General features: G+C 36.0%; 1 protein-coding gene across 1 annotated transcript in view; it reads right to left on the bottom strand.

Moving 5' to 3' along the window:
* Window positions 1–1,442: 1,442 nt before the first annotated feature.
* Window positions 1,443–16,800, bottom strand: part of CLIC2 (chloride intracellular channel 2) — a 28,354-nt gene continuing 12,996 nt past the window's right edge. The window contains exons 2-6 of the mRNA XM_035010501.1: window positions 15,267–15,376; window positions 15,016–15,141; window positions 3,957–4,063; window positions 3,147–3,328; window positions 1,443–2,395 (exon numbers count right to left, since the gene is read on the bottom strand). Of these exons, the coding sequence (XP_034866392.1) occupies window positions 2,234–2,395; window positions 3,147–3,328; window positions 3,957–4,063; window positions 15,016–15,141; window positions 15,267–15,376 (687 nt within the window). The 3' untranslated portion in view covers window positions 1,443–2,233. The remainder of the gene's footprint in view (window positions 2,396–3,146; window positions 3,329–3,956; window positions 4,064–15,015; window positions 15,142–15,266; window positions 15,377–16,800) is intronic.

Below are 16,800 nucleotides of genomic sequence, written 5' to 3'. Positions count from 1 at the left end.
TGTTATTTATATTGAAAGACACAAACCAAGACAGCTACCATTGTCTTCATCAACCTGGAAGTCTAATTAATCTTTTAAAATTTTTTCCTAACTTAGAAAAACCAGATCCACCATCCCCTACTTTGCTGAGATCACAAGGTATCATTTTCCTTACCTGACTAGCTTAAGACCGTCCCACCTTTGCTGATGACAAAACAGATCTTGGAAGTGGTCTTAGACTGTAGCTTGTATAAAAGAAAACCTATCCTCAGACACTGGGTAGTATACACTTACCTCTTTCTTTCTTATAAATAGCAGTATTTATTTTAGGTTTTCATTTTAATTCCAGTTAGTTAACAGACTGTTATATTAGTTTCAGGTGTACAATATAGTGATTCAACACTTCCATACATGACCTGGTGCTCATCACAAGTGCCTTCCTTCATCCCCATCCCCTAGTTCACCCATCCCCCCACCCACCTCCCCTCTGCTGACCATCAGTGCCTTCTCTATAAATAAGAGTTTGTTTCTTGGTTTGCCTCTCTCTCTTTTCCCCTTTTTGATCCTTTGTTTTGTTTCTTAATCCACATATGAGTGAAATCATATGGCATTTGTCTTTCTCTGACTTATTTTGCTTAGCATAATACTCTCTAGCTCCATCCACGTTGTTGCAAATGGCAAGATCTCATTCTTTTTTCATGGCTGAGTAAGATTCCATTGTATATACGTACCACATATTCTTTATCCATTTATCAGTTGATGACATTTGGACTCTTTCCATAATTTGGCTATTGTTTGGATACTAACCCTTTATCAGACATGCCATTTGCAAATATCTTCTCCCGTTCCATAGGCTACCTTTTAGTTTTGTTGACTATTTCCTTTGCTGTGCAGAAGCTTTTTATTTTGATGAAGTCCAAATCATTTATTTTTGCTTTTGTTTTCCTTGCCTCAGGAGACATATCTAGAAAGAAGTTGCTATGGCTGATGTCAAAGAGGTTACTGCCTGTATTCTCCTCTAGGATTTTCATGGTTTCCTGTCTCACATCCATTTTGATTTTATTTTTGTTTATGGTATAAGGATGTGGTCCAGTTTCATTCTTCTGCACGTTACTGTCCAGTTTTCCAATACCATTTGTTGAAGAGACTGTCTTTTTCCCATTGGATGTTCTTTCCTGCTTTGTCGAAGATTAACTGACCATACGGTTATGGGTTTATTTCTGGATTTTTTATTCTGTTCCATTGATTTATGGTCTCTTCCTTTTTTGAGGCTGAACTTTGTTTCTCCTTTGAAGGACCAAGTTAAGTTCAGCTTTTGTTTTCAGATTTGAGTGATTTTATTTTAACATGTAAATTTGAATACATATAGTAATAGAACATTTTAAATTCTATACAAATCTTTGTCATTATTCTTTAAGGATAGTGTGCCTTATCTTTTTATGGACAACAACAAGATCTTCTGGTCAGTCGAATTTCTTAGTTTCCTTTTTATTTTTATGGAATAAAGGTCCAATTTACTTTGAAACTTTACCATATATTTGCTTCTGATCTTTTAAAAATTATTATTTGTTTTATTTAATGAATACGTGCTCATTTAACAATATAATCTGGTCATAAATGTCATATTCTCATCTCTGACTATGAGACAGTCATATTTCTAGGTGCTTAGTGCCATTCTAATACCAGTTGGTCTTGATCTCTTTTTAGAGCTGATTTTAAAAATCATTCTTTTAGGATTTGTCTCTCTGATATACTTACTCTCTGATTTTATTATTCATATCAGAAATAAACTCACCCATGTATTAAACTAAACAAAAATGTAAAATTGTTTTAATGATTTAAATGGAAGTGTTTCTAAGGAGTAGTTTAAGATTGTGGCTCTATGTCATTTGTAACTTCAGCCATCTGTTGAGGTTACACACGATGCATTCTGATAATTCAATTAAATAGCAAAAGATCATGATACTTTCCACGTGATTTAAGATTGCAGTGGTTATGCCATGGGAATAAAGAAAATTAAGTGAAGTGCTCGCTTTGGCAGCACATATACTAAAATTGAAAATTAAGTGAAAATATAAAGAACTTTAAAATACGCGGTGAGAAGATAGTTTGGACTGACTAGATACAGAAAATACAGCATTCTTTTCATAAGAGAGTTGGATAGAGGAAACAGTATTTTCCATATTCTTTTTTCCAAAAACCTTTATAATATGACAATAAGTGAAAAGAGAGCTTTTTCTACTAAAAGAGCGTCCTAACTCTTCTGTTTAGCCACGCTTGCATAGGTATTTTCAATTTCTTTGTCTTCAGGACATGTGTGGGTAAATTCTTCACGGGCATAGGCATTGTGAAGATAGCGCCAGACTCCTGAGAATTCTGCTGGAATTTCAAAGTCACGGTATTTCTTGGCGGCAACCTAGGGTTTTGGGAAAAAACAGTTGGTAGTAAAAGGCATCAGTGACATGCCTAGTGTGTAGAAACATATCTCAAAAGTCAAGATCGTTAAGAATATGTTATCTACACAAAAATAAACCTAAAAAATCTTGGACTTACTACTTTAATGTTTTGTTTACAAAGGTAGACAAAGCTATGTGTGTAATCACATTTATATTTATGCTGTATTTAATTATTAATATGTTTAGAAGAAAGCACAGAAAAAGAGCACATATTTCTCCACTAGACTAAGAGTTTGCTTAGGGTCCCAACTATGTCTTATTTCTTTATGTATTCTGTGTGTCTGGCATGGGATCTGAGACAGAATAAGTTCTGTTCAATAAGAATTTATTAAATAAATGATTAAATCATCATAAAATTATTAGTAGCTCACATTATTTATCATTTGCTATGATTCAGACACTGTTCTAAGCATTTGACATGCATTAGTTTAATTTTCTCAACAATTCCATGAAATGGGTAATATTACCCTTGTTTTATAGATAAGACAGTGGAAAACACCTTCTGATTTTGGAAGAAGCAAGAAGTTTTTATGGTTCCCAGAGAAGATCATTATGGATTTTTCCTCTGGGGAGAAAAAGGAGATAGACACTATGCATAATGATGATGACAAAGCCATCATATAGCAATCTCACACCAAATAGTCTCTGTGTTTCATGCTGGCCATTCCCAAACCCCTCCCAGACCATTCAGTGTACCCTACAAAGACTTACTTTAATAATGTTCAGTTTGGGTAACAAGCTGCAGTCAGCCAGTGTCAGCTGATCCCCGTCCAAGAACAATCTTCTGGAAACTGTGAGTTCCTCGGCACTGTCTGGATCAATTTCATCCAGAAGCGGGGTGTTTAAGTAGTCATCCAGACGTTTAAATTCTCTGAGCAGAGATTTTTCAAAATCTGATGCAAAGAAAACATAAGGTTACTAATGTTTTGTCTTCATGACTGAATACATTCTCAGTATGCTTTTTACCCATTTAGACATCTCTATCTATACACATTGCTTACACTGGCCCTTCGAAATCTAAATAGTTAACTAGAACTCTCAATTACCCACTGATAAGACAGGGTCAGATGTTTATTCAAATGGTGAGTAAAAACAGTTTTGGACTTTTCTTGAGGAGGTGCATTGGGAGGAGAGTCAGAGAAAGAAAAAGTCACATATGTTATTACTAAACACAAAAGAGTCAGAAATGGAATCAGAGACTAATAGCTCTCATGACTCAGAAGATAGTAGACCTATTCAAGAATGTTTGTGGGAGATGGTAGATGCTATGGTTTTAGAAACCTTAAAGGTACACAGGACTGGGAAATTGAGCTAAGTTAGTAATTGCTCTATTGAATCTTGGGTTCTAAATTTAATAAAACTTCATGCAAAGGAATTTCAAAGGAGAGAAGAAAGAATCAGAGGAAGAGTGTATTCCCCAACATATACTACATATTCAGGAAAATCCTATTTTAGCTGAGTGAGACTGTGAGAATCAGCAAATGTGTGAGAGAAACAGAAATTTAAACAAAGGTATCTTACTCTTATTTGCTTCTTTTTGCGTATTCTTAATGTATGCAGAAAACTTGGCAAAGAGGTTACAGCCCACATCAAAGGACTCCTTGTTCTTGGGACTCAGGTGAGGATACCTTAAAAAGAAACATCACTCTATGATTATTCACACATAACAAGTCAGAGACCAAGTGTCCTAGCTTGTGCTCTACTGAGAATGTAGGTTTTGGAAAATTGTGCTGGAAATGGAAAGTCCTGGAATCTCTCATTGGAAATATGTATTTTTCCCAATATCAGAATACTTAAGTTTCTAAAGTTCACTGGGAAACTGATTGTGGAGAATTCAAAGCTCATTAACTTGTGGAAACAATGTTTTAAATGGTAGTTAGGTCCTCCGTACTTGCTCCTAAAAGCCTATTTGGCAGGAGATATGTTGGTAATACATTTTCAAAGGTAAGTCGTAGGAAAAACATGGTTTTAAATTATTGTAACTTACATAAAAATGAAGGAATAAAGAGGATAGAGAGGATGGAAAAAAGTAGCCAAGATGGCCTCTCCTTAATAATACAAAGTTTATTTAACATAATAAAATAAAATGATGTAGTAATGTAATTCACCACATTAAGAAATTAAATACCGGGCGCCTGGGTGGCTCAGTTGGTTAAGCGACTGCCTTCGGCTCAGGTCATGATCCTGGAATCCTGGGATCGAGTCCCGCATCGGGCTCCCTGCTCGGCAGGGAGTCCGCTTCTCCCTCTGGCCCTCCCCCCTCTCATGTGTGCTCTCTCTCTCTCTCTCAAATAAATGAATAAAATCTTTAAAAAAAAAAAAGAAAAAAAAAAGAAATTAAATACCATATGATCATGAATAGATGCAGAAAAAGAGTTCAATGAAAATCAATTCCTATTCATAAAAAAACCCCACTAGCAACTAGAAATGGTCAGGACAAACAGTCATCTTCCTTGATTCCTCTCTTCTCTCCATCCCCATATTTGATCCATTAGCAATTCTAGCTAGCTTACCTTTCAAAATGTACCCAGGGGAGGTGGGTAGGGCATGGGCTAGATGGGTAATGGGCATTTAGGAGGGCAATGGGTGAGCACTGGGTGTTGTATGTAAGTGATGAATCACTGAATTCTACTCCTGAAACCAATATTGCAGTGTATGTTCACCGACTAGAATTTAAATAAAAATTTGAAAAGAAAACAAACAAACCCCAAAATGTACCCAGAATCTATCTACTTCTCACCACCTCCACTGCCCCCTGCCTGGTCCAAAGCTTATACTACTGCAACAGCTTCTTGACTATTCTCTCCACTCCCCTGCTTGTCCCCCACACTCCTAGACTATTTTCTACCTGCTGCCAGAGCAATCATGTTAAAAGGTAAGTCGTATCATATCTCTTCCCTACTTATTACCCTGCAATGTTTCCATCTCATTCAGACTCAGACCCCAAGTCCTCTCAGTAGTCTATGAGGACTGATGTGATTTGACCCTATCTTACCACTCTGCTCTCATTTCCTTCTACTCTTCCCCACTCACTTCACTTGGAACTTATCTCCTCGGTGTTTTTCAAATAGGCCTAAGCTTCCACCCCAAGGCTTTTTCACTTTGCCCTTGAATGGAGTGATTTCCCTCATATATGCACATGACCTGCTTCCCCTCTTCTTTCAGATCTTTTTTATAATCCCTTCCTAAATGAGGCCATCCTCTGCCCACCCTATCTAACACTGCAACCTTTCCCCTGTCCTTAACACATGCTACTTCCCTCCTTTGTTTTATTTGTTCTTAGTTTTTAGCATCATCTAAAGTAGTTTGTTTTGCTTTTTAATCTTGCTTATTAATTGTCTTCCCCAACTAGAATGTAAGGTCTACAAGGACAGAGTGTTTTTGCTTGGTTTAATCACTGATATATCCCAAGTGCCTAGAATAGTAACTGACACTAAAGTATTCAGGAAATATTTGTTGAATGATTAAACTAATTCATTAATTTCCTTAACTTGATAAAATGTACCCATCAAAAACTTACAGCAAGCACCATATTAAATGGTGAACTGTTAGAACTATTACCCTTAAAATGAGTACAGGATAAGAATAATCATTATCACTACTACTTTTCAACATTTTGCTGAATGCACTAACAAGTGAGACAAAAAACATTCAAAATGGTGACTTTAGAACCATTTACATTAAATTTAGGAACAAGATAGACACCTACAATTGCTTTTATAGTAGATATTGTTTTTGAGGTTCTAGCAAGTTGAGAACATAAAGCACTAGTATAATTATTGGAAGAGAAGCAACAATATAATTGTATACCTAGAAAACCCAAGAAAGTATAGGAAAAATTACTAGAATTAATGAGATGTTTTGGTAAGGTGGCTAATACAAGTCAAACATTAAAAAAATAAGTTTTCCATGCTAGCTAGCAATAACCAGATAGAAATGGGTATTAGTAGCATATTCCATTTACAATAGTGATAAAAGTATAAAATATTTAGAAATAATGTAATAGAAAAGGTAGAGAACCAATATGAAAAAAACAAAACAAGACAAAATCTTATCAAAGAACATAAGACTGGCACTTAGGTTGATAACCTAATGTAAATCAGTGGATGAATGGGTAAAGGAGATGTGGTGGAATATACAATGGAATATTATTCATCCATAAAAAAAGAAGGAAATCCAGCCATTTGTGACATGAATGGACCTGAGGACATTACTCTAAGTGAGATAAATCAGACAGAGAAAGACAAATACTGTATAATCTCACTTATATGTGGAATCTAAAAAGCAAAACTCATAAAAAAAAAGTAAAATGATAGTTACTGGAGGTACCTTGGGGAGGGGTTGGGGAGATATTGTTTAAATGTTAAAAACTTGCAACTAATAGATAAAAAAGCACAGCATGGTGATTATAGTCAACAAGACTATATTATAAACTTCAAAGTTGCTAAGAGAGAAAGTCTTAATTGTTCTCACCACAAAAAAGAAATAATAATTATGTAATGTGGTAGAGATGTTAGCTAACACTAGAGTGGTTATCATATTGCAATTTGTAAATATCAAATCAACATGTTGTACACCTTGAACTTACACAATGTTGTATGACAATTATATCTCAATAAAAATAATAAGATGGTACCCAAACAAATACACAAATAATGTTCTCTGATGGGAATCATTTGTATCATAAAAATGAAATTTCTTCAAATAGTAATATAAGTTCAGTGCAATTTCAATTAAAAGCCTAATCTTTTTTTAAAAAAATGAGATAAAATTCACATAACATAAAACCACTTAAGCTATTTTAAAATGTACAATTCAGTGGCTTTAATACAGCCACAATATTGTGCAACAGTGACTCCTATCTAGTTCCCATTAAGCAGTTACTCCCCATTCACTCCTCCTCTCAGCCCCTGGAACCACTAATATTTCTGTGTCTATAAATTTGCTTATTCTGGACTTTTTTTTTTTAAGATTTATTTATTTATTTATTTATTTATTTGAGAGAGAGCGAGAGAGCACAAGCAGGGGGAATAGCAGGCAGAGAGGGAGAAGCAGGCTTCCTGCTGAGCAAGGGGCTCGAGGCGGAGCTCAATCCCAGGACGCTGGGATCATGACCTGAGCCGAAGGCAGACGCTTAATGACTGAGCCACCCAGGTGCCCCTCTGGACATTTTATATAAATGGAATCGTACAATATGTGGCCTATTGTGTTTGGCTTCTTTCACTTAGTATGATGGTCAAGTTTCATTCATATTCTAGTACGTATCCCTACTTCATTCTTTTTTTTTTTTAATTTTTAAAAAGATTTTTATTTATTTATTTGACAGAGAGAGAGACAGCGAGAGAGGGAACACAAGCAGGGGGAGTGGGAGAGGGAGAAGCAGGCTTCCAGCCCAGCAGGGAGCCCGACGTGGGGCTTGATCCCAGGACCCTGGGATCATGACCTGGGCAGACGCTTAATGACTGAGCCACCCAGGCGCCCCAAAAAAGAACATCTTTTGAAAAGACAGAGGTATGGAGAAAATGCCATGTGAAGATGGAGGATTGGAGTTATGGATCTACAAGTCAAGGAACACCAGTGACTGCTGGAAAACCACTAGAACTTAGGAAAAGGCAAGGAAAGATCTTTTTCTTAAAGGTTTCAGAGGGGGCATGGCCCTGCTGACATTCTGACTTCATACTCTAGCCTTCAGAACTGTAAGACAAATTTCTGTTTTAAGCCACCCAATTTATGGCACTTTGTTATGGCAGCCCTAAGAAACTAATATAAATGTCCATTTTTTAGGTCTTCTTTAAATTATTTCAGTAATGGTTTGTGGTTTTCAGCAGAGAAGTCTTTCTCCTCCTTCCTTAAGTTTATTCCAAAGTATTTTGTTATTTTTGATACTGTTGAAAATGGAATTGTTTTCCTAATTTACTTTTGTATTACTCATTGATAGTGTAAAGGAATACAACTGATTTTTGTATGTTGACTGTAGTATCCTTCAATTGCACTGAATTCATTTATGAGTTCTAGTAGTATTTTAGTGGATTTTAAAGGATTTTCTATATGAAAGATCATGCCATCTGCAAATAGAAATAGTTTTACTTCTTCCTTACCATTTTGAATACTTTTTATTTATTTTCCTTTCATAACTGCTCTGGTTAGAACTTCCAATACAGTGTTGAACAGAGGTGTCAGAAATGGTGTCTTTGTGTTGTTCCTGATCCTAGAAGAAACATTTTCAATCCTTCACCATTAAGTGTGATGTTATCTGTGGGTTTTTAATAGATGCCATTTATCAGGTTGAGGAAATTCCCTTCTATTCCTAGTTTGTTGAGTATTATCATGAAATGGTGTTGGATTTTGTAAAAATATTGTTGCATCGAGTTGAGTATGTGCTTCCCTCCTTTACTGCTGCTCTTTATTTCTTCACATGACTTTGAGTTACTGTCTAGTGGCCTCTCATTTATGCCTGAAGGACTCCCTATAGCATTTCTTGTAGAGTAGATCTACTAGCAACAAAATTCCTCAGGTTTTGTTCGTGAGGAATGTCTTAACTTCTCTTTCATTTTTGAAGGATAGTTTTGCCCAATATGGAATTCTTGGTTGACTTTTATTCCTTCAGCACTTTATTTTATTTTTTAAAGATTTATTTATTTATTTTAGAGAGTGAGAGTGGGAGAGCGAGAATGAGAGAGAGAGAGAGAGAGAGAGAAGGCAGTGGGGAGGGGTAGAGGGAAAGAGAGTTTTTTGTTTGTTTTTTTTAAATATCTTTATTTTTTTTTAAAGATTTTATTTATTTATTTGACAGAGAGAGACACAGTGAGAAAGGGAACACAAGCAGGGGGAGTGGGAGAGGGAGAAGCAGGCTTCCCGCTAAGCAGGGATCCCGATGCGGGGCTCGATCCCAGGACTCTGGGATCATGACCTGAGCCGAAGGCAGATGCTTAACGACTGAGCCACCCAGGCGCCCCGAGGGAACGAGAGTTTTAAGCAGACTCCACACTGAGTGTGGAGCCTGACCTGGGGCTCGATCTCACGACCCTGAGATCAGGACCTGAGCCAAAACTAAGAGTCAGATGCTTAACTGACTGCACCACTCAGGCGCCCCACCTTTCAGCACTTTAAATATGTCATCTCTCTGCCTTCTGGCCTCCATGGTTGCTGATGAAAAATCATCTGTTAATCTTATTGAGGATCACTTCCACATGATGAGTCATTTTTCTCTTGCTTCTTTCAAGATTCTATCTTTGGCTTTGGCTTTAGATAATTTGATTATAATGTATCCTGGTGTTGATCTCTTTGTGTTTATTCCACTTGGAATTCATTGACCTCCTTGGATGTATAGACAAATGTATTCAATTAAATTTGGGAGGTTTTCAGCTATTATTCCTTCAAACATTCTTCTGCCTCTTGATCCTTATTCTCTCTTTCTGGGACTCCCATTATGTGTATCTTGGTACATTTGATGGCATTCCACTGGTATGTTAGATTCTGCTCATTTTCTTCCTTTTCCTCAAACTGGATGTTCAGTTTTGCATATTATTTCTTTTATCTGTTCAAATCTGCTGTTGAAACCCTCTAGTGAATTGTTCATTTTAGTTAATGTACTTTTCAACTCCAGAATTTCTGTTTGGTTCCTTTTAATAATTTCTTTTTATTGATGGTCTTTCTATGTTGAGTTTGCTCTCTATAGTTTCCTTTAGTTCTTTGTCCATGATTTTCTTTAGCTTTCTAAACAGATTTTACACAGTTGATGTAAAGTGTTTGTCTTTTAAATCAAGTATCTGGGTTTTTTCAGGGTCAGTTTCTATTAATTTATTTTTTCCTGTGAATGGGCCATACTTTCTTGTTTCTTACCATGAATTTTATTTTTTTCTTGAAAACTGGACACTTGAACATTATAATGTAGAAACTCTGAAAATCAAATTCTCCCATTCCCCAGGATTTGTTGCTGCTGCTTATTGTAGGTATCATTTATTTGTTTAGTGAATTTTCTGAAGTAATTTTGTAAAGTCTGTATTCTTTGTTGTGTGGGGCCACTGAAATCTTTGTCCCATTATCTTTGTTAGTTACTGATTTAACAGAGATTTCATTAAACTCCTGGGACCAAAACAAACAAACCAAGAAGGAAAAGGTCTCTCAGTGTTTGCAGTCTTGCTCTGAGTTGGGGCATTCCTTCAATGCTTATGTATGCAGTTTACAGTTTAGCCTTCAATTTCTGCTTGCATGGTGTCTGAAGTTCAGTCAGAAGTAAGTTTAGGATCTTCTCAGTTCTTTTCTAAGCACAGGTCTAGACCTAGACATGTGCATGGACTTCTAGAGTCCCTAGAATACATGAAAGCATTTTGAAGCCCTTATTCCCCCAAGGATCCCCCAAACATCCCAGCCTGTTTATTCCCAGACTTTTCAGTTTGTCTATTGCTTTCCTCAAGTGCTATCCCTTGCCCCATGTAGCAATGGCTAATACAACTGCCTTTAAATGCCTTCCATGAATGCCACCAGGGAAGCTGCCTCAGCCCCGGGGAAGCTCTAAAGTAGGTGAAAAAAAGACAAAACCTCGAGCCAGTCCATCAGGGTGCCACCAGGCCAAACCACATAACCATAGTTATTTGAGAATAAAGCCATATCATGTCCTCTGCTACCAGCAACCTGCACCTACAATGTGGACTACTATCTTTAAAGCTGCTAAAGACTGAGGAGTAAAAGATGGTAATAAGATAACTTAAAATGCCACAAGGCTCTCTTACTAAAATTCAGCTTTTTTTCTTCATTAATATTCCCTTGGCTCTTGTAAATTTTGGGTTATATTTCAGACTTCTGGAAAAGTTGATTCTGACATTTTTTTCCCAAGCTATTCATTGCTTTTATGGAGGGATGGCGTTTTGGAGTTCCTTACTCCACCATTTTCACTGATGTAAGTATCTAACAGGTTTTAAAAATTTAGATAAAGTTTATATGAAAGGGCTTCCATATCTAGCAGTATGGCAGACAAAATAACCACTCTGGAGGGCTTTGTAAAAAGAAAGTACATTTTAGCATTGTTTGTAATGCCAAAACTTAGAAACAGTCTTTCAGTTGTTTCTCTAACAATGGTAACTGTTATGAACAGGTGATTGTTGTGTGCTAGCCTATCCTTTTTATTGTTATCCTTTTAAAAATGGCAGTTTTTATTCCAGTTATCCAATTCCTACTCCACCATGATATATTGAGTCAAGGAGTGAGTGGAGAAAACTTGCTTTTAATTTATTTAATTGCCCAACGATTAGTATCTAATGGAGATGTTGCATATCACCCAAAGATCCTGAACTTTGAGCTGGATGCAGTAACTGTATGGAACTTGGAAGCTGTCTCTCTTGGGAGTAGGTGTGTTCCATGTAAGAAGCATGCACACATTTATTTGATGGTCAGAGGGGCAAACTACTGCTGATAACCCAGTTCTGTACCTCTCTCTTTCTTTTTCTTCCTTCTTTTCTTCTTTTCTTCTTTCTTTCTTTGACTAAAACTTGTTTTATTAGGGGTGGCAATATACCTGGATAAGAACTACATTTCCCAGATCCCCTTTGTACTTAGATGTGAACATGGGAATTACTTTTGGATAATGAAATATAATGCAAATTGTTGAGTGTGGCTTCTGTGAAAACTTTTAAATCTGGCTTGCACCTTTTGTTCTTTGCCCTTTTCCTTCTTCCTGTGTAGGAGTTAGATCTGTTGCCTGGAATTCCAGCAGACATATTGTCACCATGAATTAACTTTGAGACTGGAAGCCTCACCTGAAGCATAGCAGAGAAGAAAGATTAGAAAGAGCCTGGGTCCTTGGTGCATTTTTGGAGCTGTCATTCCATCCCTACAATGACTCATTCTTGACTTCTTATTATGTGAGAAAAATAAAACCCATATTTATTTAAGCCAGTACTTTTTTTTGTCTCTAGTTATCAGAGTTGAATGCAATCCCTGATATATAAGCCAATAGAAAATCGGAAGGATTTGACAAGATAATTCACAGAACAAAAACAAATCATCAACCAACATGTGTAAAGATGCTCAGATTCACCTATTATTCAGGGAAATGCAATTTAAAGTATCATGAGATATCACTATACCCATCACACCAGCAAGATTTAAAGAGTGATAACACCTAAATCCCCATCACCTATTTCAACCATTCCCCCACTCCCTTCCTTCTCATAATCATCAGTTTATTCTCTATAGTTAGGAGTCTTTTTCTTGGTTGCTTCTCTCTCTCTTTTCCCTTTGCTTATTTGTTTTTTTCTTAAATTCCACATGAGTGAAATCATATGGCTTTTGTTTTTCTCTGACTTATTTCGCCTAGCATAATACTCTCTAGCTCCATGCATTTTGTTGCAAATGGCAATATTTCATTCTTTTTATGGTTGAGTAATATTCCATACTATATATATATTATATATACATACATACATATCTATCTATCTATCTATCTATCTATCTATCTATCTATCTATCTATCTATCTCACATCTTCTTTATCCATTCATCAATTGATGGATTCTTGGGCTGTTTCCATAATTTGGCTATTATAGAAAATGCTGCTGTAAACATTAGGTGCATGTATCCCTTTGAAATAGTATTTTTGGAGTCTTTGGGTAAATACCCAGTAGTGCAATTGCTGGATCATAGGGTAGCTCTATTTTTAACTTTTTGAGGAACCTCCGTACTGTTTTCTAGAGTGGCTGCACCAGTTTGCATTCCCATGAACAGTGCAAAAGGGTTCCCCTCTCTCCCCATCCTCACCAACACCTGTTGTTTCCCGTGTTGTTAATTTAGCCATTCTGACAGGTGTGAGGTGATATCTCATTGTAGTTTTGATTTGCATTTCCCTGATGCTGAGTGATGTTGAGCATCTTTTCCTGTGTCTGTTGGCCATCTGGGTGTCTTCTTTGGAGAAATGTCTATTAATGTCTTCTGTGCATTTTTAAACTGGATTATTTGTTTTTTGGGTGTTCAATTTTATAAGTTCTTTATATATTTTGGATACTAACCCTTTATCAGATATGTCATTTGCAAATATCTTGTCCCATTTTGTAGGTTGCCTTTTCGTTTTGTTGATTGTTTCCTTCGCTGTGCAGAAGCTTTTTATTTTGAAGTCCCAATGGTTTATTTTAGCTTTTGTTTCCCTTGCCTCAGGAGACATATCTAGAAAGCAGTTGCTATGGCTGATGTCAAAGAGGTTACTGCCTATGTTCTCCTAGGATTTTAATGATTTCCTGTCTCATATTTAGGTCTTTCACCCATTTTGAGTTTATTTTTGTGTATGGTATAAGAAAGTGGTCCAGTTTCATTCTTTTGCTTGTGGCTGCCAGTTTTTCCAACACCATTTGTTGAAGAGACTGTCTTTTTCCCACTGGATATTCTTTCCTGCTTTGTCAAAGATTAATTGACCATATAGTTGTGGGTTTATTTCTGGCTTTTCTATTCAGTTCCATTGATCTATTTGTCTATTTTTTGAATTTTCAAATTTCCTTTTTTTAAGGTTTTTATTTAAATTCTAGTTAGCTAACATATAGTGTAATATTGGTTTCAGGAATAGAATGCAGTGATTCATCACTTACACAAAAAACACCCAGTGCTCATCACAACAAGAGCCCTCCTTAATACCCATCATTTTGTGTCTGTACCATACTATCTTGATCTCTACAGCTTTGTAATATAACTTGAAATCTCAAATTGTGATGCTTCCAGAAACAGACATATAAATACAGAGTACAAACTGCTGGTTGCCAGAGGAGGGGGGGTAGAATGGGTGAAAATGGGTGAAGGGGAGTGGGAGATACAGGCTTCCACTTATGGAATGAGTAAGTCATGAGAATAAAAGGCACAGCATAAGGAGTATAAAAAATACTTTGGGGGCGCCTGGGTGGCTCAGTTGGTTAAGCGTCCAACTCTTGGTTTCAGCTCAGGTCATGATCTCAGGGTCCTGGGATCGAGCCCCACATTGGGCTCCACGCTCAGCAGGGAGTCTGCTTGGGATTCTCTCTCTCCTGTCCCTCTGCCTCTCCCCCTGCTTGTGCTCTCTCTCTCTCTAAAATAAATTAATAAAATTTTTAAAAAATACTTTGAAATGTTACACCTAACGTTTTCATGTATTTGAAGTTGAAGGGGGAAGTTTATGCATAATAGACATTATATTTCCCAACCCACAGAGCTTAGAAATCAGACTGAATCAAAGGCTATTTCAAAATTGAAGATCTTGTGAGGGCTCTACAATAAAACAAGTCTAATTTCTATCAGTATAAATGCCCCCAAACTTCATTATGGCTGAAATTCCCTGCCTTTCCTAGGTTTCCAAATCTATCCTTTGCCCTTTCCTAATATATTACCTACATCTCATAAAGTTTTAATAGCTTTACATATATTAAATAAGTAATTCTGTAGTAAAGTTTTGTAATCATGTATAGAGTAATCATGGGGATCTTTGCAAACGTTTCTAGAAAAATAGCAAAAGAGAGATCCAACAGTGGAAAAGAGTTAGATATTTAGAAGTAAGAATCCTCAATCTGCAATATAGGGCAACAAAATAGATTTTCTCAAAAACAGTAATATCACGTAGAATGCTATACCTTGGAGGAGCCAGTGTCTGCTCTAGAAACTCCTCAATTTTAATGAAGTCTGTTTTCAACTCCTTGTTATACACCAGGAAGGGAGGATTGGTACCTGGGGCTAAGTCCTTCAGCTCTTCAGGCTTTCTATGATTATTGAAAATAAGCAGAGTTAGGCCTCTAATTAAAGTATACATTATACAAACATAAACATAATATTGGTGTCTACTGATTTCAATCTCCAGAATGAAACATGTCCTGATTTCTCTTACCTGGTCATGTCAACAGTAGTCACATTGAATTTAACTCCTTTAAGCCAGAGGATCATAAAAAGGCGTTGGCAAAAGGGACAGTTTCCAATACTCTCCCCATCACTTCCAGCCTGTTAAGATAAAGGAAGGCCTCATTCATTCATTTGCTCAAGTATGTATTGAGTGCCTACTGGGAAATGAGCCAGTTGCTAGAGACAAAATTGGAAGCCCTTAATCTCATGGATCCTACCTCCTGTGGGCACACAGAGATAATAAATCAAATAATAAGTTTGTTGTATTTAAAATGACAAGTATAATGAATACATAGTAATAATAGTTAATTTTATATATTACCAGAATTTATATAACCATTTCCTATTGATGGGCATTTCAGATATTCCAAAATTTTTACTATGCTAAATGCTTCAGCAGCAAATATTTCTGGGCATATAATTTGTTCCACTTCTGATATTATATCTTTAGAATTAATATTAAAAATGAGAATGTTGAAAAAAGAGTAAGTGCATTTTCCATTTTAATAGATCCTGCCAAATTCCCTTTCTGAAAGGCATTTTCCATATGTTTATTGCTGATTTGATTTCCTTATTTCATGAAGTTTGTTCATGACAAACTTACATTTTCTCTATCAAAGTGATATTTTCCTTGATTTGAAAAATTTATTTGTATACTAAAGATACTAACACTTTTTGATACACATTACATGTACCTTAAAACATGGCTTATGTAAAAATTAGATCTTACATGAAATCTATTACTCAATCTGGTTTTTCTGATCTCCTTACACTGCCATTATATATCAAGATTACAAAAAACAAAAACAAAAAGCAAAAAACCAACCCCAACCCTTTCTTGTTTTGTTTTATTATAAAAATGTTCTTTTGTGTTTTCATTTAGTACCTTTGTGCTTTCAGTTTTTGCATTTGTTTCATCTATTTGGAATTTATTTTAGCACCAGGAGTATATTGGGACTCTAGCTTATGTACTTAAATTTTTAAAAAATAGTTAATAGTTGTTTTAACACCATTCAATTAAAGATCCATCCGTTGAACAGCATTACCCTGATGCCAAAACCAGACAAAGACCCTACAGAAGGAGGAAACTATAGGACAATATCCCTGATGAACATAGATGCAAAAGTTCTCAACAAAATACTAGCAAAAAGCATTCAACAATACATTAAGAGGACAGTTCACCATAATCAAGTGGGATTTACTCCAGGGATGCAAGGATGGTTTAAAATTCGTAAATCAATCAATGTGATACAGGATATTAACAAAAGAAAGGATAAAAACCATATGACTATCTCAATAGATCAGAAAAACCTTTTGACAAAATACAACATCCATTCATGATAAAAACTCTCAACAAAGTTGGTTTGGAGGGAACATATCTCAACATAATAAAGGCCATATATGAAAAACCCACAGCTAACATCATAATCAATGGTTAAAACTGAAAGCTTTTCCTCTAAGATCAGGAACAAGACAAGGATGTCCACTCTTTTTTATTCAACATAGTACTGGAAGTCCAAGCT

The sequence above is a fragment of the Mirounga leonina genome, unplaced genomic scaffold, assembly GCF_011800145.1.
Source record: "Mirounga leonina isolate KUSES-001 unplaced genomic scaffold, KU_Mleo_1.0 Mir_101799, whole genome shotgun sequence".
Lineage (NCBI taxonomy): Eukaryota > Metazoa > Chordata > Mammalia > Carnivora > Phocidae > Mirounga > Mirounga leonina.
This window is presented reverse-complemented; position numbering and strand designations above follow the sequence as displayed.